The sequence below is a fragment of the Sorex fumeus genome, unplaced genomic scaffold (assembly GCF_029834395.1).
Source record: "Sorex fumeus unplaced genomic scaffold, SorFum_2.1 ptg000044l, whole genome shotgun sequence".
In the NCBI taxonomy this organism is placed as follows: Eukaryota; Metazoa; Chordata; class Mammalia; order Eulipotyphla; family Soricidae; genus Sorex; species Sorex fumeus.
The window spans coordinates 38,682,006-38,706,470 of NW_026606101.1; the positions used below are offsets into that span (position 1 = coordinate 38,682,006).

General features: G+C 41.3%; 1 protein-coding gene across 1 annotated transcript in view; it reads left to right on the forward strand.

Moving 5' to 3' along the window:
- Positions 1-24,465, forward strand: part of SLC24A3 (solute carrier family 24 member 3) — a 679,502-nt gene that overhangs the window by 366,913 nt on the left and 288,124 nt on the right. Inside the window, exon 3 of the mRNA XM_056121654.1 lies at positions 23,898-23,974. Within this exon, the coding sequence (XP_055977629.1) occupies positions 23,898-23,974 (77 nt within the window). The remainder of the gene's footprint in view (positions 1-23,897; positions 23,975-24,465) is intronic.

A 24,465-nucleotide genomic window follows, 5' to 3' on the forward strand; every position in this document is an offset into this window, starting at 1 on the left:
TTAGGATCACATTTGTTTTGTGGACCAAACCTCAGTTCCCTCACTTTGGAAAGCACATAAGGGTTTCCATAGGGATTAGACAGATAATGTAAGGGAGACAGTGACTGCTGACACATTAATAGCCATCACTGTTTCTACTAAAGAACTCGTCTGTCGGTTCAAAGAGGAAAACACTGAAAAGTACTCACCTGATTAGAACACAGAGTGACTCCTCCTCCTTCTCACCAGTACACCTCTGCCTCTGCGTCCTTCCCAGCAGGGCTGCCTCTCTGTCGCTGCATGAGCCCTCCCTTCTTGAAAGCTCCACTCAAGTCTGGCTCATACCATACAGTCTTTTCCCACTGTTTGGGCTCACGCTGAGCCGGATCTCACATACCACTCTCAGTTGATATATGTTACTAGATAGCTGTTAGAAATACAAGTATAATCAACCAGACTCAAGCTTAGCAAGGACATACTTCATCTGAGGGGAAAAATGGAAGGAAGGGAAGTAGTAGATATATATAGGACATTTCATCCTCAAAGCTTCTCAAGTGTGCATGGAACATTCTCCAAGATAGACCACATGCTGAGCCACAAAACATACCTCCATAAAATTAAGAAGATAGAGATAGTATGAACAATCTTCTCAGACCACAATGCGCTGAAATTAGAAATAAATCACACACACACAAACAGAAAACTAAATCAAAGACCTGGAAATTAAAAAAATAGCTCACTATTGGACAACAAGTGGCTTAGAAAGGAAATCAAAGAGGAAATCAAAAGATTCCTGGAAACGAATGAAAATGAGGACATGAGTTACCAAAACTTATGGGACACAGCAAAATCTGTGTTAAGAAGAAAGTTTAGAACAGAGAGAAATGCCCTGCCACAGAGGCAGGGTGATATGGGAGGATGGGGGGTGGGAGGGATACTGGGATCCATAGTGGTAAGAAATGGACACTGGTGAAGGGATGGGTATTTGATCATTGTATAATTGAAACCCAAGCACAAAATTTCTAAGTCTACAACTGTACCTCATGGTGTCTCACTAATAAAAAGGAAAAAAAAAAGAAGAAAGTTTATAGTTCTACAGCATTCCTCAGGAAGGAGGAGCAAGCCCACATAATTAACCTAACCTCACAGCTTAAGAGCTTGGAGAATGACCAACAAATGGAGCCCAATCCAAACAGGAAGAAGAAAATAATAAAACTCAAAGAAGAGGTTAACAAGATGGAAACACAAAAAACAATCCGAAAGATCTGATCAATGAAACCAAGAGCTGGTTCTTCGAGAAAATAAACAAGATTGATAAGCCTCTAGCAAAACCCACAAAGAAAGGGAGAGAGAAAATCCTAATAAACCAAATCAGAAATGAAAAGGGGGTCATTACAACAGAAACTATAGAAATTCAAAAGATCCTCAGGGAATACTTTGAAAAGCTTTATGCCACGAAACACGAAAACCTCGAGAAAATGGATAAATTCCTAGATTCCTATAGCCTGCAAAGGCTTAACCAAGAAGACCTGGAATACCTGAACAGACCTATCACTATCAAGGAAATTGAAGCGGTAATAAAAAGACTCCCAAGCACAAAAGTCCTGGCCCAAATGGATTCACTAGTGAATTCTTCCAAATCTTTAAAAAGGACTTACTCCCAATCCTTTTTAAGCTTTTCCATGAAATTGAAGTATCAAAAACACTTCTGAACAGTTTCGTTGAAGCAAATATCACCCTGATACCAAAAGCAGACAGAGATACCACAAAGAAAGAGAATTACAGGCCGATATCCCTGATGAACACAGATGCAAAGATCCTCAACAAACTATTGGCAAATAGAATCCAATGACTCATCAAAAAGATCATACACCATGACCGAGTAGGATTCATCCCAGGGATGAAAGGATGGTTTAACATTCTCAAATGAATCAACATAATCCATCATGTCAACAAAAGAAAAAACAAAAACCATATGATCATATCAATAGACACAGAGAAAGCATTTGTCACGATCCAGCACCCGTTTATGATGAAAACTTTTAGCAAAACAGGCATCAAAGGAACTTTCCTTAATATAGTCAAAGCCATCTATCAAAACCCATGGCAAGTATCATTCTCAATGGGGAAAACTAAAAGCCTTCCCTCTAAGATTGGGCACAAGACAAGGTTGCACACTTTCATCACTCCTATTCAGTATAGTACTGGAAGGCCTGGCTATTGCAGTTAGTCAAGAGAAAGGTATCAAGGGAATACAGATAGGAAAGAAAGAGGTCAAACTAGCACTATTTGCAGATGATATGATACTATACTTAGAAAACCCTAAGGACTCTACAGAAAAGCTCCTAGAAACAATAGACCTGTTTAGTAAATTGGCAGGCTACAAAATCAACACCCAAAAGTTCATGACTTTCTTATATACAAATAACAAAAGAGAAGAAAGAGATATTAAAAAAACAATCCCATTAGACATAGAAAGATTGCATTCATCTGGGGAACATAAAGTAACAAAATAGGAGACTAACACCCAAGAGTGGCCGAGATTAGTGCCAGAAATTTTGCTTCACACTCTAGGGGATAGAGATAGAGATAGAGATAGAGAAAGGAGCACCAAATAAAGCGTGTTGGGAGGATCATTCCAGGATGGGAGAAGCATGTTGAAAGTAGACTACAGACCAAACATGATTGCCACTCAATGCCTCTTTTGCAAACCACAACACCCAAAAGGAGAGAACAAAAGGGAATACCCTGCCACAGAGGCAGGGTGGGGGCGGGGGGATAGGGGGTGGGAGGGATACTGGGATCCGTGGTGGTAGAAAATGGTCACTGGTGGAGGGTGGGTGTTTGACCATTGTACAATTGAAAGCCAAGCACAAAAATATGTAAATCTACAACTGTACCTCATGGTGTTTCACTAACAAAAATTTTTAAAAAACGTAAATGATGGAGAATGGGCACTGGTGGAGGGATGGGTACTGGATTTTTGTATAACTGAAACCCAAGCACAAAAATTTGTAAGTCTACAACTGTACCTCATGGTGTTTCACTAATAAAAATTTTAAAAAAAAAGAACAATCTCGTTTGCAATAGTACCTCAGAAAATCAAGTACCTCGGAATCAGCTTAACCAAAGAGGGGAAGTACCTATACAAAGAAAATTACGAAACACTACTTCAAGAAATAAAAGAGGACATTAGCAAATGGAGACACATCCCCTGCTCATGGATAGGGAGAATTAACATTATCAAAATGGCTATAGTGCCCAAAGCACTTATACAAATTCAATGAGGTCCCTATCAGGATACACATGACATTTTTCAAAGAAATAGACAAAACACTCCTGAAGTTCATACAGAACAATAAATCCCCTCGTATAGCTAAAGCAATCCTTGGGGAAAAGATGATGTGGGGCATCACCCTCCTCAACTTCAAACTGTACCACAAAGCAGTAGTAATTAAGACAGCATGGTACTGGGCTAGAAACAGACCTGCAGACCAATGGAACAGAGTTGAATATTCTATAACAGACCCCCAAATATATGACCACTTAATCTTTGACAAAGGAGCAAGAAATATGAAGTGGAACAAGGAAAGTCTCTTCAACAAGTGGTGCTGGGAAAACTGGATAGCTACCTGCAAAAAAAAAAAATGAACTCTGACCTCTGTCTAATGCCAGGCATAAAAGTTAGATCAAAGTGAATTAAATACCTCAGTATCAAACATAAGGTACATAGAGGAAAATGTAGGCAGAACTCTCCACGACATTGAAGCTAAAAACATCTTTAAGGATGAAATACCACTGACCATGCAAGTGGAAGCAAACATAAACAAATAGGACTACTAAGAAGCTTCTGCACTTCAAAGGAAACAGTGGCCAAAATACAGAGAGAGCCCAGAAAATGGAAAAATTATTTACCCAATACCCATCTGATAAGGGATTAATATCCAGGATATACAAGACACTAGTAGAATTATACAAGAAAAAAACCTCCAACCCCATCCAAAAATGGGGAGAAAAAATGAACAGAAGTCTCCTCGAAAAAGAAATACAAATGGCCAAAAGGCACATAAAAAAATGCTCCACATCGCTAGCCATCAGGGAGATGCAAATCAAAACAACAATGAGATATCATCTCACACCACAGTGACTGGCACATATTCAAAAGAACAAAAGCAACCAGTGCTGGCGTGGATGTGGGGAAAAAGGGACAATCTTTCACTGTTGGTGGGAATGCCCATTAGTCCAGCCTTTCTAGAAAATAATATGGATAGTCCTTCAAGTACTAGAAATTGGACTTCCATATGACCCTGCAATACCACTTCTCGGAATATATCCCGCGGATGAAAAAAGCACAGTAGAAATGATATCTTTACCTATATGTTCATTGCAGCACACTGTTCACAGTAGCCAAAATCTGAAAAAAAAACCAAGTGCCCTAGAACAGATGACTGGTTAAAGAAACTTTGGTACATTTACACAATAGAATACTATGCAGCTGTCAGGAGAGATGAAGTCGTGAACTTTGCATCTAAGTGGATAGACATGGAGAGTATCATACTAAAGTGAAATGAGTCAGAAAGAGAGGGACAGACATAGAAGGACTGCACTCATTTGAGGAGTATGAAACAACATAACACGAGGCTGACACCTAAGGATAGTAGATACACGGGACAGATAGACTGCTCCATAGCTGAAAGCCTGCCTCATGAACAATGGGGAGAAGACAGCTGGAATAGAGAAGGGATCACTAAGAAAATGATGGCTGGAGGAACTGGTCTGGATGGGAGATATGTACAGAAAGCAGATAAAGGACCAAACATGATAACCTCTCAGTGTCTGTAGTGCAAACCGTAATGCCCAAAAGTAGAGAGAGATTATGGAGAATAATGTCTGCCACGGAGGCAGGGGGAGGGTGGGAAAGGGGGATTATACTAGGGATAATGGTGGTGGGGAATGTGCACTGGTGGAGGGATGGGTGTTTGATCATTGTGTGATTGTAACCCAAACATGAAAGCTTGTAACTATCTCACAGTGATTCAATAAAATTTTTCATTTCATTTCATTTCATCATCCTGTTAATCGTCGATTGCCTCGAGCAGGCCCCAGTAACGTCTCTTTCATCCTAGCCCTGAGATTATATTCACGGCTCTTTAGGAGAATGAGACCCATCATTGTTACTGGTATTTGGCATATTTGGTAAGCCACGGGGAGTTTGCCAGACTCTGCCCTGTGGGCAGGCTACATTCGATAGCCTGCAAAAATTTGCAGGCTAAAATTTTTAAAAAGGGAATACAAATATAGTTATCATTTCAGATAGAGACAAATAGTGGCAGGTTTTATCATCAAGTATGACCACAGAAAAAAATAGTCCAAGGTCACAACGTTCCACAATATCTGGGTTCCTTGGGACTTCATTCATGTGTGAGGCTTGGCCCAAGCGTACGGAAAGTGGCATGGAAAGTGGCAGCAGTTGGGTAGTGGAGGTCAGCTGCCGGGACTGGGTCTCACCCGCTCCCCTCTGGGGCACCCCGAGTGAAAACAGCCTGGTGTGGAGTCTGGTGGTATGGCTATGGGAGCCTCATTTTATGCTCTCTTCCGAGGGAGACACATCATAAGTCATTTCCTACTCATTTTCCATATTTACCACACCATGTTTGATGGGGTTTTGGCAGTAGGCAACAAATCATAGAGCGAAATATAGAGATAGATAGATAGATAGATAGATAGATAGATAGATAGATAGATAGATAGGTAGATATGCCTCTCTGAGAGCTCAACTAGCTACTGAAAGTATCCTGCCCACACAGGCAGAGACTGGCAAACTCCCTGTGGCATATTCGATATGCCTAAAACAGTCACTGTAACAGGTCTCATTTCCCTGACCCTGATAGAGCCTCCAATCATGGACGAGTAAGAAGAGGCTGCTAAAATCTCAGGGCTGGGACAAATAAAGACGTTACTGGTGCCCTCTAGGGTAAATCGAGGAACAACGTGATGGCAGTGATACAGTGATGACCACAGAAATAACTCCAAGTCATGTGCTCTTCCAGACTCTTTTCCCTCCTTCTAAAACCAAAAGAAAAGAGGTAAAATCTACTTTCTGCCCTTTGAGACCAGCTAGACCTTGTAGCTTCTCCCAAGGAACAGAATTTGTTAGGAATTCTCTGCATGGCTTCCCAGGCTAGGGCATAAAAGAAAATAACTTCCTCCTCCTGGGTCTTAGTTCTTGACAGGAGTCTTGTAGCTCTGAGTCACTATGTGATAATTCCTATTGCTGAAGACCCAAAGGAAAGGCCACATTTCTATTACTTATATCACATGCTTTGCAAAAGGTCTACCACTTGGCCACAGTCTCAGCAGTAATTATGTTATTTTAATATAGCATTGGGAGACTATTTTATAGAAAAATAGGACAATGATTTTGTTTGTATCCTTTCCACCAAAAGAAAAGTGTATCTCAAACTTTGAAAGAGTTATTTTAAAAATAATAATTTTAATAGTCTTTTTCATTCACCTATGTGAAATACCCTCAAAATGAATGATTATATAAGAAGGATAAAAGGAGGTAATAATATAAACTTCTTTTCCATCATTTGGAAAGTCATTCATCACACCTGCTACGTGAATTCACTGTCCAACGTGCCAGATAAACTATAGTTAATACATTAAATTCATCCATAAACTGCTCCAGTTTATGAAAGTAAGTACACATGTTAGTATCTTGTTCTGTGACATCATGACCAAAGTTATCTTGTGACATTTATTTTTAACATTGTCCTTATTGTCTTAAAATAACGTGTTGACTTTTTAAAAATTTACTTGAATATGTTTTCAATTCCAACCAATCCTTCAAGAAATGTAAACATGCAGAAAGACTCAAACTAGCCAGCAATGACAACAGAATCTAAATTCCGAGGGTCCATTTGGTCTTTGGCTTGTAATGAAAAATATAGATTTCTGATGCAAGAACAAAGTGACAGCTTTCCCCTCGTCTTTTGTGTCACTGTTTCCTCTGACTTTGTATACAAGTTGTGGTATTTGTATTTTGGCTTCAACTAATTCAGAAGATAAGCATAGTTTTTTCTCCCTTTAAAAAATTTAAACATTAATACTTTTATGCACTTTATATAATGACCAGATTTAATACACAGTTTGGGTTGTTGCCTGCTTTTCTTTTTTGTCTGAAAATATATATATATATATACATTATTGAAAATCAGTGGTCTTACGCTTGCTCAGAATGGTGAAAGGATACATTACAATTCTTATATTATTGAGGTTTCTTAAAATAGCTTATCTATTGAAAGGTATTACATTACTGACTATGTTGCCTGCCTTTCTTTCCTATTTCTAAAGCTTCACAAATTTGTCCAGACTTGAAAAGCACTTATTAAACACCTACCTTCTATTTTGTGAATTTCAATTTGCCAACTTCATATGGGATGTCAAAATCTGACACTTACAGGAAACATGTAAGAAAACCTCCAGATACCAAAAAAAATGTGGAACATGATTTTACTCCCCTGACTATGACTGGATTTAAATATCGCTCTCTTTTTTAACACACACTCTTGCTTCTGAGCCTTCGGGCCTCACCTGTCAGAAGCATCAGAACTACCACAGATGCTGCTTCTTTGGATTGACCTTGAACTATTTATAGTTAAGGGCTTTTGAATGCTGAAGCAACTCTTTCTGCAGTCTCCTACTGAATTGGGGCACTTTCTGTCTAAATCTTGATCTCCTAACCTTTTTATCTTGTTAATCTACTAGTGCTCTTGTCTTTTTCCAGGCCGTATTTATCAGTGACCCACACTTACTTCAGGCTGCATTAGTTCCATGGGGGAATTTAATAGCCCTACGGCTAACAGTAAGTTTGGGAAGCCTTTCATGTGAATTTAGTTTACTGTAAATTTTCTGCAGTAGGTTATATTCAGGACTCTATGTTGATGTTTTTATTTCCACTCATGGCAGAGTGACATATTTGATTAATGCTCCTGTAGGAGCAGTTAAAGACTCCACACAAAGTAAAGAGAACCAATTGTTTTTTTTAAGGTTCTGGGAAATGAATAAAGTAAGCAGAGTCTATGAAACCTTTAAAAATAAAAGGAATCCACCCTATGAGAGCCATACCACTTGTCTTTTCCACTAACTAAACTAACCAGTATGTGGAATGCTTGAGGCTAGAATTCAAGCAATCTCATTTGACTGAGGCTTCAGAGATTAGTGTTTGAAGTTCCTAGAAATTGGGGGGGGGGGGGGGGGGAGGGTAGGGTAATCCCAGAAAAGGAGACAGGATCCCTTAAAACTTGCATATACATTTCCTTCAAATCATTTACTTGCTCTCACATTGTTCCATACTTTATGGGCAACTTCAAACAGCCCAGGTAAAACAAGTCACCTGTCTAAAAATTCTTGAATAGATAGATGGTTAAGGAACTACCCAGAACTGGGAAGACAGAGTTTGATATTCAAGTCCTTAAAGTTGAATCGACTTGACAACAGTTCCTTAAAATCCCACAAGGACCACATTCCAAGACTAAAATAACAAAACCAGATAAGTCAAATATCAACGGTGATGACCTTCTAGTCATTTAATTTCCTGCTAAAATAAAACTGAACACTCTTCAGAGAAAGATAGTAGAATCCAGAGTCTACTTTGCACAAGGTTAAAAGTAGCACTGTAGCACTGTCCTCCCTTTGATTTGCTCATTGATTTGCTCATGCGGGCCCAGTAATATATCCATTGTGAGACTTATTGTTACTGTGTTTGGCATATTGAATACGTCATGGGTAGCTTGCCAGGCTTTGCCAGGCAGGCGAGATACCTAGGTAGCTTGCCAGACTCTCCGAGAGGGGCGGAGGAATTGAACCCAGCTCTGCTGGGCCAGCCATGTGCAAGGCAAGGTTAAAAGTACAATTAGAAATTAGTAGACACAAATTAATTTCTAAATCTCCTGTTTTTTCTCTTTCTTGCTCCAAACTGAAAATTCTTGATCTGCTCATTGCAAGACAATACTGTGGCATTCTTAGGATATTGTGCTTGTCATTGATTCCTACTGGTCAACACCTTAAAAAGCCTAATTGGAGGCTAAACACAATGTAGAAGCAAAAAAAAAATTGTTTCACTTAAACCCGTACTGTTCCATCACTCAAGTGAAGAAAATGAAGAGCGAAAAATGTATAAGAATGATTTGTTATTAAGCGGTAATAATTAAAACAGCATGAGACTGGAACAAAGGCAGAGCTGCAGACCAATGGAACAGGGTGGAATATCCTTACAGACACCCTCAAATCTATGATCATCTAATCTTTGATAGGGGATCAAGAAATGTGAAGTGGAAAAAGGAAAGCCTCTAACAAATGGTGCTGGCAAAACTGGACAGCTACATGCAAAAAAATGGTCACAGACCTCTACCTAATACTATGCACAAAAGTCAGATCAAAATGGATTAAAGACCTCAACATCAGACCGGAATCCATAAGGTACATTGAAAACGAGTTTGGCAAAAGCCTCTATGACATTGAAGCTAAAGGTATCTTTAAGGACAAAAAACCACTGACCAAGCAAGTGGGAAAAGAAATAAACAATGGGACTATATTAAACTAAGAAGCTTCTGTACCTCAAAAGAAACAGTGACCAAAACACAAAGACAATCTACAGAATGGGAAAGGATATTCACCCAATACCCATCTGATAAGGGGTTGATATCAAGCATATATGAGGCACTGGTTGAACTCTACAAGAATTAAACATCCAACCCCATCAGAAAATGGGGTGATAAAATGAACAGAAACTTTCTCAAAGAAGAAATCTGAATGGCCAAAAGGCACATGAAAAATGCTGTTCATCATTAATCATAAGGGAGATGCAGGTCAAAACAACGAGATATCATCTCACACCACATAGTCTGGCACACATCCAAAAGAACATAAGCAACTGCTGTTGGTGTGGATGTGGGGAGAAAGGGACTCTCCTTCCCTGCTGGTGGGAATGCTGATTGCTTCAACCCTTTTGGAAAACAGTATGGACATTTCTCAAAAAATTAGAAATTGGGCTCCCATTTGACCCAGCAATACCACTGGGAATATATCCCGGAGATGCAAAAAAGTATAATAGAAATGATATCTGCACTTGTATGTTCATTGCTGCACTGTTTATAATAGCCAGAATCTGGAAAAACCTGAGTGCCCAAGAACAGATGACTGGTTAAAGAAACTTTGGTAAATCTACACAATGGAATACTATGCAGTTTTTAGAAAAGATGAAGTCATGAAATTTGCATGTAAGTGGATCAACATGGAAAGTATCATGTCAAGTGAAATGAGTCAGAAAGAGAGGGACAGACATAGAAAGATTCCACACATTTGTGGAATATAAAGTAACTTCCTACAATAAGTTCTTCCTACAATATACAATCACTTCCTACAATAAGTTCTGAGTTTTCCTAGATAGTGGTTTCATTTTGGGCTGGAGTGATAGCACAGTGGTAGGGCGTTTGCCTTGCGTGCAGCTGGCCCGGCTGAGCCGAGTTCGATTCCTCCGCCCCTCTCGGAGGGCCCGGCAAGCTACCAAGAGTATCTCGCCCACATGGTAAAGCCTGGCAAGCTACCCCTGACGTATTCAATATGCCAAACACAGTAGCAACAAGTCTCACGATGGAGATGTTACTGGGTTGGCTTGAGCAAATCGATGAACAACGGGAGGACCGTGACCATAAAGTGGTTTCATTTTATCGACTAGATTGCAATATTTTTATGTAACTAATAATTTATTACGCCTGCCTAAATATGAGGGATTATATTGAAATATTTGTAAATGGATTCTACTCTAAAAAGTGTGTGCATCAAAGGCAATGATGACAGGAATCACTGTGTAAATAATGCTGTAATTTTTTAAATTTTAGAACGTTGATCATCAGTGTAAAAATTATGCCCACACTCTCATTTTCCATAACTGTGGCAGACATCTAATCACTTTATATAAATTCTTCATCCTCTATAAATAAATGCATAAATAGTCCCAACTCTTGATGTATATGTCTATGGGAACGCCTACATTCAATAAAGAATTATTTTTTTATAAGAAATTTTGTCCTTTGCTTTATTTTTTTTAATTAATTTATTTATTTAAAGGTAAAGGCCCTCCCGTTGATCGTCGATTTGCTCGAGCGGGCCCAGTAACGTCTCCATTGGAGACTTTGTTGTTACTGTGTCTGGCATATCGAATACTCTCGGTAGCTTGCCGGGCTCTTATTGAATCACTGTGGGAAAGGTTACAAAGCTTTCAGGTTTAGGTCTCAGTCATGCAAATATCAAACACATTTCCCTTTACCAATACTTATTTTTTACCATGAAGAACCCCAATAGAACCCCACCCCCACCCCTCCCAGTTCCTGTGAGGCAGATGAATTCTAGTTAACACTCTATCTGCTTTGATTAGATTCATTGTTTCAATAAAAGATTCACCACTATTATTTAGAGTTTACCCCCCCCCAAATCAGACATGCTGAAAAAGCATTGTGAAGTGATTTGCTTTCTACAGCTTGGTTCAAGAATTAAATGTTGGTTTTGGATTTAGGCTATTTTACCTATTGACCCTGGAAGTATTTCTACTGAAAGTCAGATAGTTAAGAAATTGGTTTCTGTGTTCTGGAGTCGTGGCCGTGCTGGAGAGCCGCTCGTGGGGGGCAACTGTTGGCCTCGGTAGGGCGTGAAGGGCAGACCGAAACGCCCCCCTTCCCATGAGGTTTTAGTCGCCCCCACACCCCCGGCTCATACCTGCTGTCCACAAGGCTCCCATGCGACCGCCATCTTTCTTTCCAGAGAGGAGAGGGCGAATGGGACAACACCCTTTCCCCTCTGGACAGACATGATGGCCTGGATTAACGCATAGTCCGTTCACTTTTCTGCTCCAAGCTGCCGGGTTCTGCATTAAGTCCTTGTGCTTCTGGGGCCGTGGCTGTGCTGGAGAGCCGCTCGTGGGGGGCAACTGGTGGCCTCAGTAGGGCGTGAAGGACGGACCGGAACGCCCCCCTTCTCATGAGGTTTTAGTCGCCCCCACACCCCCAGCTCATACCTGCTGTCCACAAGGCTCCCATGCAGCCGCCATCCTTCTTTCCAGAGAAGAGAGGGCGAATGGGGCAACACCCTTTCCCCTCCGGGCAGACATGATGGCCTGGATTAACGCATAGTCCTTTCACTTTTCTGCTCCAAGCTGCTGGGTTCTGCATTAAGTCCTTGTGTTTCTGGGGCTGTGGCCGTGCTCCAAACTTAACTCTGATTTTCAGGGAGAAAGGTTGGGTGGTTTACTTCCCATTGATCATTTTGTATATAGAGAGATGTCGCGCGGCCACATAAGCGGGGCCGCATAAGCAGCCACGCGGTTTTGAGAAAAAGTCCTCGATCCCGCATACTCGAGCTGTGCTTGTAGAGGCTTCTGGTCACCGGGGTTCCATCTGGGGGAGGCGGGATGCGGTACCTACCCCATTTGGGACTTGCCGGTGATCTCGGCTCTTTTTGGAACCTGTTTTTTTTTTTCCCCCCCTCCGGGATCTGTGGTTCCCGCCCTCCATGTGGTCCTTCTCTTAGGCTGTATGTTGTAAAGATGGCGCTGGGGGGCAGGCTGTGGGCGTGACTTCCGGAATCAGAGGTTACCTGGGAGCTGTAGTCCGGCAGATTTGAGAAAAAGTCCTAGTTCCCGCATACTCGAGCTGTGCTTGTAGAGGCTTCTGGTCACTGGGGTTCCACCTGGGGGAGGCGGGATGCGGTACCTACCCCATTTTGTACTTGCCGGTGATCTCGGCTCTTTTTGGAACCTGTTTTTTTTTTTCCTCCAGGATCTGTGGTTCCCGCCCTCCATGTGGTCCTTCTCTTAGGCTGTCAAGAATTATTTTAATTGCATTTTTCCTAAGAAAAGTTTTCACTTAGTCTCTTCCTTTCCATGGGTGCTCAAGTAAAGCAGGCATTTCATCTTCCTTTATGATTCCTCTGAAGGAGTTCTCTGTGGGGTCTTTCTGTGGAATCAGCACTCTCACTTGAATTTTTCTAGATCAATAAACAGTCTTGAGAGCATGAGACATGCTGCACCTAGGCCATACATCCAAACACCCAAACTTTCTTGTCTCTGATGTGGGCACCAAGGGACATATTGATGAACAGAGTACTTTAAGAAAGCCATAAAGTTCGCAACACCACAGGGCTATCCTATAAATATTTCATTTCCTTTAATGAGAATTCATTAGTGACAAACTGTGGTAATCCCATGTGAGCAACAAATGTGAATTATAGGCTCTTGCACATATAAACTGGCCTTCTTTTCTCTGCTGCCATGATGCTGGTCTGAAAACATTACATTATTTGTGGAATTGCTCTCTTTCCTACAGTAGCTGCTGGTTTGGAGACACAAGCAGCATTAATGCCATGACTTTTGTTATCAATAAAGAAGCATGTTTCCAGTTCTCAAATTACACTTCAGTTCCCTGCCAGGCCAAAAGTATATGTAACTAATGATTGTGATACTTTAGTTGCAAAGAATGTCTATTCCCTTCCAGGAGAAAAACTTGTGGTATGACTGTTTAAAATCTTCTGCCAATATGAACATGAGAAAAACAGCTCTATGGTAAAAATCAAGTAGATTCTCAAGGGTGTTAGAAAAATTTTATTATGAAAAAGGGGTAAAGACAATCTCCCAACCAGCGTTTAGGAGTGAAGATTTTACTTGAGGCTATCAATGATGCAAGTTCATCTTTTCTTTATAAATGCATGTGAATAACACCACTGAACACTGTTGCCATTTGGGAATGTGAAGTTGGTTTTACCTGAATATGAATGAGTCTCTTGCTGGATAACAAATAACTTTTATTGAAACAGAGGAGTGCAAAATTGCATATAGTTTTCTTTTCCTGACCAAAACTGAACTCTGTTCAGTTTATTTGGGAAATGATCCCAAATAGAGGGGTCAGAAAATAAGACAGAGAAGGTCAATCAAAGGGGCATTAGAAAGTCCTTTTTCACTATGAGTAACTAGCGCTTAATCTAGCAAACAGAATACAAAACATGTCTCAGTATTGCCAAGTGATGAGTGAGGTGAGATATTAATACATCCACCTTCCTCCACCTTCCACCATACTTTACCTAAAAACTTCTTGCATCATAGAACTCTTCTACTTCTACCCTGTAACATCTAGACAGTTCCCTCTTTCTAAACTTTGCAGCAAGTCCACAGATGAAAAGATGTGCACCTTTGCAACTGTTTAAGGAGTGTAGAAAGGTCATTTGATAATTACTTGCCTGATTCTTTTATTATCATTTGTATAAGTATCACAATCCATATAAAAATAATGTAAGCTGGTATTGGCTCCATTTTCTCACTTTGGACGTGAAGAAAATGAAGCTTTAAGAAGTTAAGGAGTTCTTCTAAGACCATAGAATTAGTGAGTTGTGATAGATGGCTTCGAGTCCAGGTCAGCAGGCTCTTATCAAATCCGAGTAGCTATATCCAAATGTTCCTGGATAGTCATTTGACTGAGACAACCATTCTCAGCAAATATTCCCAGTCACATCTGAGCAGAGGGCCTCCGGGGCCCAGGAGCTGCTCACAGTTACACCCAGCCTGGTGGTGCAAGTCTGCTGCTTGGGCGCTGCAGCATGGTACTGCTTGGGCACCAACAGAGCAGCAGTGGGCAGTGATGCTAAGGATTCAACTTTAGGCTTTGCACATGCCAAATTTGAGAGCTCCCTTAAATTGACAGTATTATGAATGCTATATTTAGATTCTTGGTTATCATGGTCTTTGCTTATATCCTGAGATGCTGTTCATAATCTTCTTTCCAGGCATACAGCAATCCATTTGGATCCAGAACTTTGCTTCTAACTTTTGAAGAAAAGGCCTTTAAACGTACAGAGGGCAAAGGTCAACTTGACCTGTCTGTAATAAAGAAATCAACATGATAGAAAATCAGAACCCAGTTATGTCTCTCAGCTTCTCCACTAATTTGGAATCATTGCAGGTCTTTTTTGACTTTGATTTGTTTCTCTATATATTGGGGATAAATTTCCTATCATGTAGAAGCAATGAAAAAGTGATATATATTTTTTCAAATACATATTGTAAATTGCAACCCAAAGAATAATTCCATTTTTGCATTCAGGATACTTATGTTATTGGGATTATTTTTTGTTTGGGGACCACACCCAGCTGTACTTAGGGCTTACTCCTGGTTCTGCATTCAGGAATCTCTCCTGGTGGGCTCAGGGGACTATATGGCGTACGGGAAATCTAGCTAAGTCAGCCACATACAGAACAAGAGCCCTACCTGCTTGCAATCACTACAGCCCTTGTTGGGGTTATTTTAAAAAGAGCTTGGAGTTCCCTTACCTAATTTTCATTTACTCAACTTGTGACTCATCAGTGATCAGGCAAAATTGTGTTGTTGGTTATTCTCTAAGTTAAAGAAGTATGATACCTGGCACATGGGAAGGGCTATGTAGGTATGTATTTTTGGCACCTCCTTTATTTGATAAAATTTCCAATTTTACTCAGTCATCATCATCATCCTTGGAACCAGGCATAGATAATTCTAAAGTCAAACCCTGCTGACTCTGTTCCCAGGGCACCCTGAACTCACCTATTGCCAAACACCTCTCCTTGCCCTCTGTGGCTTACTAAACTTCAATAAGCATAATAGGAGAACAGTAAAATATCTAAATTTTTCAGACACTAAGCATTTGAAAAATTAGTTGTTAATGTAACACATTCACACACACTTTTTTTGTGGATAATTTTATTCATGGACCTTCCTTTTTGACAAATATGTTCATTTGACCCATAAACATACATTGATTGTTCCATGCTGGAAACTTTGCTAGGTTTTGGAGTATAAATATACTCTGACCTTAACCTGCCTTTCCCAGGCGATAAAAGAAGGCAGAAGAAACCAAAGATTGTTGTGAGACTATGCTGTATGTGAAAAATTTTCAGGATGCTGAGGACTAATAGGTTACTCCTGGCAGTGCTCAGAGGACCATATGGGATGCTGGGGATTGAACCCGGTCAGCTATGTGCAAGGCAAATGCCCTACCCACTGGGCTATTGCTCCAGTCCCAGGATGTGCTTTTAATATTAGTTTCTTAGGATTCCAGGCTGATGGAACACCCTATCATTGTGATATGTTTCCATTAGACAAAAAAAATACAAGGTAGTAAATTGTGTTGGCTAAAAGGCCTACAGGAATGTTACGTGCAGTATTACTAATATTCCATCAATCAATGCTTTTTGGCCCTACCTAACCTTCAAGAGTACCAAGACATTTGCTCTGGAGCAAAGAGTAATGATCTATTTGTGAATACAGTGAATAGTCATGAAGATGAGAATCTGGTTCTTGAGCATTTGGCGGAATTGTCCCTCCCACTGTCATTTCACAGCTCATAATCCTAATTTATGCTTGTATTAAAATTGTCTCTTTGGAGGAAAGCTCTCTGAGTATACTTAGTATTTTTTATCATTCCTTTTCATAGGTCTCAGTTGGTGGTGCCAACAACCTGGAGAGAAATGGAGGTTTCTCTCCCAAGAGAGCACTCATAGTTGTTGAGACAGTGGTATATCCAGGCAACAACTAGCTAAAGTTCCGTGGATATTTATGTCCTGGACATTCACACAGTATCACTGAGTCTAACAGAAGGATAGGGACATCTTTGTGGAAGTCAAGTATTAGCACACCTGGTAGTTACCTATTTTTACCAAACGAAGAGGGAGCAGAATACTTTATGGGGGAGGGGAGTGCGAGGGAAACATGAGGCCAGATTTAAGTGTTTAAAACAAGAGCATCACTTTAAGTTAGCCGTCACTTAAAGGGAAGAGGATCTGTTCAGTATAGGGTTCCAGAAGTGTGATTAATATGTTCAAAGGTGCCATGAATATTCCACTTCATTTTTTATCTCCTAGCAAATAAAAACACTGTCCATCACTTTCAAACCTCTGTTGAGATTATCAAGCTTGGGCCTCAGGAAAGCAGCAGGATAGAGAATCAGGGCTTCTGACTGCTGTTGCCTTGGTCAGGGCCATCCACTTCATACAGGGCTCTGCGGTTTCTATGGGAACAGCACTACTTGCCTTTGCTGGCCCCCAGGGGCTGACAAGATGCGTTGAAAATAAAATTATAGGAAAGTAAAAGAGGAAGAGAAGGAGACTTTGGGGGTTGGGATAGTATTTAGGGGCTTGAGAAGGTGTCATGGTCAAACCTGTAACTGTATGTTATGTGGGTTGTGTGGCCCCACATGCTTGAACATGGAAAGCCCTCGGAGGCACACACATTTATCCATTTTTCTTGGACTAAACACAATTCTGGAAGAACGCATCGGCACAAAGTGCTAGAAATTAGAGATAGTGAATCTCAACACTAAGATCAGAAAGAAACATGTCCTGAGCTCCGTGCAGGAGGCCAGGGTTGCTCTCATTATGGAGAGCAGCAGTGCAATTGGAGGAACATCGAGAGAAGCATTTCACACAGATACTGTCTGCTCTATTCTCAGCAGCCCCCAAGGAGGCCATCCATGAGCCATTTTATAGATGAAAGGGAGGATAGTGCAGGTGAGATCTGAGCCTACTCTGTGGGCGCTGATACAAACTCTTGTTTTCATGTGAAGGAAAATGCATTCCCTTTATTTCCCAAAGATGGTTGCGCATCCCAGCTCCAGCCCTGACTGAAAAGTGTCTACAGTTCTTCAGGATTGGATGTGAGAATGCAAACAAAAGTATAGAGAAGATGAGATAGTATCAGATCCAGATCAGTTTCCAAGGTATACAGAGACCCCTTCCCTGTTTTATAGATACCTAAGTTGAGGTTCCCAAAAACTCATCTATCATCCTATCTCCATGTACTTTTTTGAGAGAGCTTTAACTCTAAAAAAAAAAAAAAGCATTTCCTGTGCATGTTCCCCAAGAGTCTGTGTGGGCCATATATGGTGAGTTGGGGTGAAAGCGGGGTGGGCAGTATTCAGTTTGGGAGAAGTAGTCTCAGTGGCATTACTATTCTTTTTCTTGAACTGTTGGATCAGGCGGGGAAGACTGACTTGTCCCCTTACTGGTTGGGAGTCAGTGTTTGTACTCATGATTTCTTCATCCTGTTGACACTGTGAGGAGAAGTTGTGGACATTCCTATGTTCTCTAATGCTAGGGAACTGTGAGGTGGGCCTTTAGGAATTTTCTCAGACATCCCAAAGGTAAATTGAGATCCAGCAAGATTAAGTGACATGCTCCAAAGGCCACACCAGGGCGGTGTAAGATAAAGCCCAAACATGATAAGTTCCCAGTGGAGGAACCTGCCCTTGACCTTAGATGCCTTTCTTAGAAATATTGTCATTATTTATACTATACTGTATTGCTGTAGAACCAAGACAAAACTGCACTCCATGAAATAGAGTATGTATTATTAGGCTATTGATTTCACTGAAAGATCCCCAAATTTATTTGGCCATTTCAGAAAAAAAGTCTCCCAATGTCTTTTAAATGCACCCAGGGTTACTTCCACACCAGCCCAGCATTCCAGGGCTCTCCCAGTGGGCAGTGTCACTCACTTTCAGAAACAGTGGCCGAGGGGATATCTGAGAGCAATGATAAGTAGTAGAAGTCTCCCTCCTAACCCCCAGATATTGCTATTGCTCCATTGGATCTACAGTAATAGGGCTATTCTAAGTTCACAATCTTTGTGACTAGTCAGGGTCATATAGTAATTCCCTTTGCAAATAAACCAAAGTAATCTTTCCCAGGAAGCTAGAAAGACCACCCAGCTAGAATACATAGCTATCACCCCAACACCTGACATAAGAACGATATCTTGAGGCACCTGTGACCTCTCCTGTCTTTAGACTAGGAATATTCTGGACCTGGCCAGTATAAGGCAAAATAGAATGGATGGGAGTGATTTGGTGTCAATACCTTTTTAGACAGACCAAACAGTGATAAGTGGGCATCTCTGGACAAGCCCCCAGTTCTTGGTTGTAGTGGAAAGCTCTGACACATGTTCTAACCCATCAGTCAGAGGGGCCTCAGTAAATCTCAGCCTGCTAGATTAACCATTTCCCTTCCTTCCCTTCCCATAGCTCTTTTGGAATCACCTTCCAAATAAATTGCTGGCATTCAAATCATTAGCTCCAACTCTGATCTTGAGGGACTTAGCCTCAAACATTGGCCTGGGGGCTCTCCAGGGAAGACTTATCCCCTGGAGTACAAATTTAAAAGATGTCTCTTCTCCTGTTTTTTTTTTTTCTCAAAAGATGACTGCATGCATAAAGAAAAACAAAAATGTTTAGACTTTTTTTTTTAAATGTTGGGACTATGGCCAGCTACGCTTGAGAGCTACTTCTGGCTCAGTGTTCTAGGGTCACTCCTAACAGTGCTCAGCATACCATGTGGTACTGGAGATGTAACCTCAGCTGCCTTCATACAAAGGTTGTGCTCAAGTCCTTTGAGCTCTCTCCCTGGCGCCCACATGTTAGGCATTCTTTGCCAATTGTACATGAGTCCTTTGAAATAGTTGTTGCAATTTCAACCACCAGCCACAAAAGTATTTGCACAGGAGCTGTAGTGAACAAGGGGGTCCAATGAGAGAAAACTTCTTAGAAGGTATTACTTAACCTGGTCTTTTTCTCCATTGCCATGAAGCACCAAATAAGAAACTTGTTATTCTTGAAACAAACTGAGAGTATTTAGCAGACTGTCCTTTGCCTCTCTCCCTCACACATGCTGCATCTCAATTGACCTGTCACACTCAGTTCTGTGAGGAAGACCAGCAGTGCCAGCTGCTTATTCAGAGACCCCAGCACTGCTGGCCCAGATCTGTGATTGGCATTACCCCAGAGTTCGTACACATTTTCTCATTCTCTCATATGACTTCTGACAGTAGAAGACATCCTCGAGAGGGGCTAAGGGTGGGCCATAGCTGTGAATGGATCAGATACCAGGTGGAGGGCAGTTCTAATGGGATCATTGCCAAGCCCGCCGACCCTCCTAGTAGCGAGGAGGATTCCAGAGCACTGAGGGAGCAAATCTTACTTTAAGTCCAAACCTGCATAACCAGGATTTTAGACAGCATCTTTGCCTGTCCTGAGCTGCTGTGAGGTTGTTGCCCAAAATATCGGTGAAGGCCACAGATTGACTTTTCTTTAGGAACTTGTGCCAGTTCCCAGAGTTGGCTGGACATTGAAACCAGACAGGGACCCCTTTTGCCCCCAATTCAGGACCAGGTGGAATCTATTCATTCACACTAATTCCATGCATCCATTTGCTGTTTGTTAGTGCCAAGAAAATTTGAATTAAAATGCCTAGATTAAAAATAGTGCTCAAGAGTCCTTGGGGTAGGTGCTGAGAAGAGGAATTGCCAGATCATATGGAAGCTCAATTCTTAGTGTTTGAGGAAGTGTTTGTATTGTTCTCCAAAGAAGTTAAGCCTGTCAGTGTGCCCACCAGCAGTGAATGGGGTTCCTTTCCCCATATGCACACTGAATTGATTGTTTTTGTTATTTTTAAAATGTGTGCTAGTCTCACTGGTATTAACTGGTATTCCAATGTTGTTTTTATTTGTGTTTTCCTGATGATAAGTGATAGAAAGCAATTTTTAATTTACCTGTTGGCTATCCGTATGCCTTCTTTAAGGAAATGCCTGTTCATCTGAGCTTACCACAGGGAAGGGTGAGAGGAAGAGCAATATGAGGACCGTGATACAATGACGAAGGGAAGCAGTGCTGGAGGGTGTGGCGTTGGAACATTCTATGCATTAGACACTATCATTAACTATTGTAATTCATGATGTTTCAATTTTTTAAAAATTTTTATTAGTGAAACACCATGAGGTACAGTTGTAGACTTACAAATTTTTGTGCTTGGGTTTCAGTTATACAATGATCAAGTACCCATGCCTTCAACAGTGCCCCATTTTCCACCACCACGGCCCCAGTATCCCTCCCACCCCCCATCGCCCCCATCCCATCCTGCCTCTGTGGCAGGTCATTCCCTTTTGTTCTCTCTCTCCTTTTGGGTGTTGTGGTTTGCAAAAAAGGCATTGAGTGGCAGTCATTCTTGGTCTATAGTCTACTTTCAGCATTCTTCTCAATGGAGTACTATGTAGCTGTTAGAAAAGATGAAGTCATGAAATTTACATACAAGTGGTACTGCATGGAAAGTATCATGTTAAGCGAAATAAGTCAGAAAGAGAGGGATAGACATAGAAAGATTGCACTCATCTGGGGAACATAAAGTAACAAAATAGGAGGCTAACACCCAAGAATGGCCAAGATTAGTACCAGGAGGTTTGCTCCATGGCTTGGAGGCCAGCCACACATGCTAGGGGAAAAGGGAGCTCATATAGAGAAGGGAGCACCAAATAAAGGGTGTTGATGTTTCAAATTTTTTTTAAATTCCTAGAATCAAAAAAGAGTGATATGGTTCTTGATTAACCCTTGTCAGTCTGAGAAATCTGGGTTCAACAGGACAGGGAATGGAGATCCTCCGCCCGTACCCCCCTGTCTCCTGTAACTCAGCAGTCACAGCCATAAGCCACCTCTCGCCAGATAATCTCATCATCGGCCACCATCCAGATCATGTGTCCTCCTCTCCCAGAAGGGAGCATAACATGACGCTCGTGATAACCATGCCACTGGACCCCGCACCAGGCTGTTTCCCTTTGGGTGCCCTGGAGGGGGTTGGATGAGGCAACCTCCACCCCTCCCCAAGGGACCCAGCCCTGGCAGCCAAAAACCTCCAGAAGCCAGCTACTGCAATGCTCACGGCCGCTCTCCACACACTCGGGCCGAGCCTCACCCACAAGTGAATCTATTCTTGAACCATACAGCTGCATTCGCGGCTGTGCAATACTTCAAACCACACACCCTACGCATACTCCAAGAGTACTGCATCACATCTGATGGGTTCAAAGTAGGAGGCAACGAATCTTAGAGGGACTTATAATTTTTACAGATATATATGTGTACATATATATGTGTATATATATACAGCTATATATATATATATATATATATATATATATATATACAGCTCAACCTTTAAGAACATGTAAGCGAACTCTCATAGAAGGGCTTAATGGCCCCTAGGTGAAATACAACAATCTCCACACTCTTTCCTCTAAGAATACTTTTTATAGCATTTTCTGTGTTTTTTCATAACAAACAATATAAACTATATTATTTCAGTTCTGCTTTGGGGCAGGGATTGGGGTTCAGGATAGAAACATCCAAAATATGGTGGTGGGAAGGTGTAATGGTGGTAGGATTGGTGTTTGAATATTAAATGAAATGAAATGTTGTGAACAACTTTATAAAATTCAAAATTTTGTTTCAAAAAAAGCCTTGTCAGAGAGGTCAGAAGGACAAAAGCTGACTTTGTTGAGGATGAGTAGCAGCAGCAGACCTGTGGAATTGTTGCTCCACAGAGCTAACATCTCACACCTGCCACCCTGAACACTATTTTTTGTACTTTCAGCAGTTGGGTCACATCTACCGATGCTCAGAGATGATTCCTGGCTCTGCACTCAGGAATTATTCTTGATGGTTCTCAGGGATAGAACCCTGCAAGGCAAACGTCCTCTCCTCTGTTCTATCACTCCAGCCTCCGAGCCCTATTTCTTGCTCAAAGCTGCAGCACTCCTCATGTCAGAAACCTGTGGGATAGAAATTAACAGCTTTCAGTAAGAGAACTTATAGCACAATCCTCCATCTCACTGATACTTGGGAGCCATCATGCTCCAACATGTAGTAGTATAGGGTAGCCCTCTGACTTTAGTTAACCAGTGTGATGGCTCTTGTGATCAATACAGTAATTTGGCTCTGATGGTTCAGAATAGGATGGTCATGGTTAAACCTTGAACTGGAAAGTGCCACAAAGCCCTTTGATGGTTACACAAGAAAATACTGAGGGAAAAAATAGCAGCTACTTGTCTCCTTTGGGGTCGGGGGTGTGGGGAAGGGCGTGGCTGAATTATGAGCATCGAAGCATCTCTTGTTTCTTGCTCGAAGTAACAAGAAAGAAGAGAGCATTTGGAAATTGGAGGTAGAGGGAAGGTGACAGTGGTGATCTGTCTCTTCAGATCACTGATCTGGATTTACTGGTGGTGTGGTTCTACTTTGAAGACTGACATCTGTAAATCTTCAAGTATGCTATCTAACTTGTCTTGTCCTTCAGATCCTTCTCTATAATATGGGAATGACAGCTTTTGTGATAAAAGGTTGAAGGGACACAAAGCGCTAGGAAATTTGTCATCCCAGTTCCTGGAATAGGTAAGGATACAAAAGGAACTAGATACCCTAGAAATGAAGTTGCCAAAGTATTAGCAAATAAATTTATGTGATAGCTCACATGTTTCTTTATGAACATGTTTAAGTCACAAAGGATGACCTGAAAAATATGCATTATGGATATAATAAGTGGAAGCTGTATAGTATACTACAGTAGTGGAAAATATGAAATTATTTACTGGGCTTGCATCTCAGGTATTTCCAACATTAATGTGACTTGGTGCTGATGTTCTTATCTGAGGGAAACACTCAGTTCCAAGCAGAGATTCATGAACATAATACAATGTAACTTTTTCTCATCCATAGTCATTAAACCATCATTAAAAAGAGAACTAGTGAGACTGGAGACTGGAGACAGTGGGAAGGGCACTTGCCATGCACACAGCCAACCTGGGTTCAATCTCCAGCATCCCATATGGTTCCCTGAGCACAGCCAGGAGTATATTCCTCAGTGCTCAGGTGTCCTTGAACTTCATATATCCCCCCAAAAAAGGTGAGAGAAGGGAAGAGAGAGAGAAAGAGAAATAGAGAGAGAGAACTGGCAACACTGTCCCAGACCTCTGGCATGGGCAATGTTATCCGTACTGAACTGTTTTTCTTTCTCCTTTTTTTAGCCCTGAATGAATTTCCCAATGACATCTTTACCAACGAGGACAGGAGGCAGGGAGCTGTGCTTCTTCACGTGCTCTGTGTAAGTACCCTTTCCAGCCCTCTGCTGAAAGGATCCAGAGGAAAGCCGCTGCTAGTGAGAGGTGGAGAGGAGGTATCTAAAGAGGTCTCTTCCCGTTACCCCTCCTATACAATTTAGTAGAGGTCCTCTAAGCCCAGTTGTGAGCTGTCTTCAAAAGTGCCTTCTTTAAAGTCACCCAAATATACTTTTTCCTTGATATTATGGTTCAAAGCAAGAGCTTCAACGTCACATATACTTATTCTCTTTGACCTTACTCTCTCTTGGCTTAAATTCCATGGAGCTCTTTCATAACAAGGCCTTTTGCAAAGTGCCACTGACGTTCCTCTTACCCATATCTAGTTTTCTCTATACTATTTATCACTGTGTGACCTAATATATCATTACTTTATTAACTGTCAACCTCATTCACATGAAGTCCCATGAGAATAGAGAGAGTTTTGTCCATAGTTTAATGTCCAGATCTGGTCTGGCATGTGGTTGTGGGCAAAGTT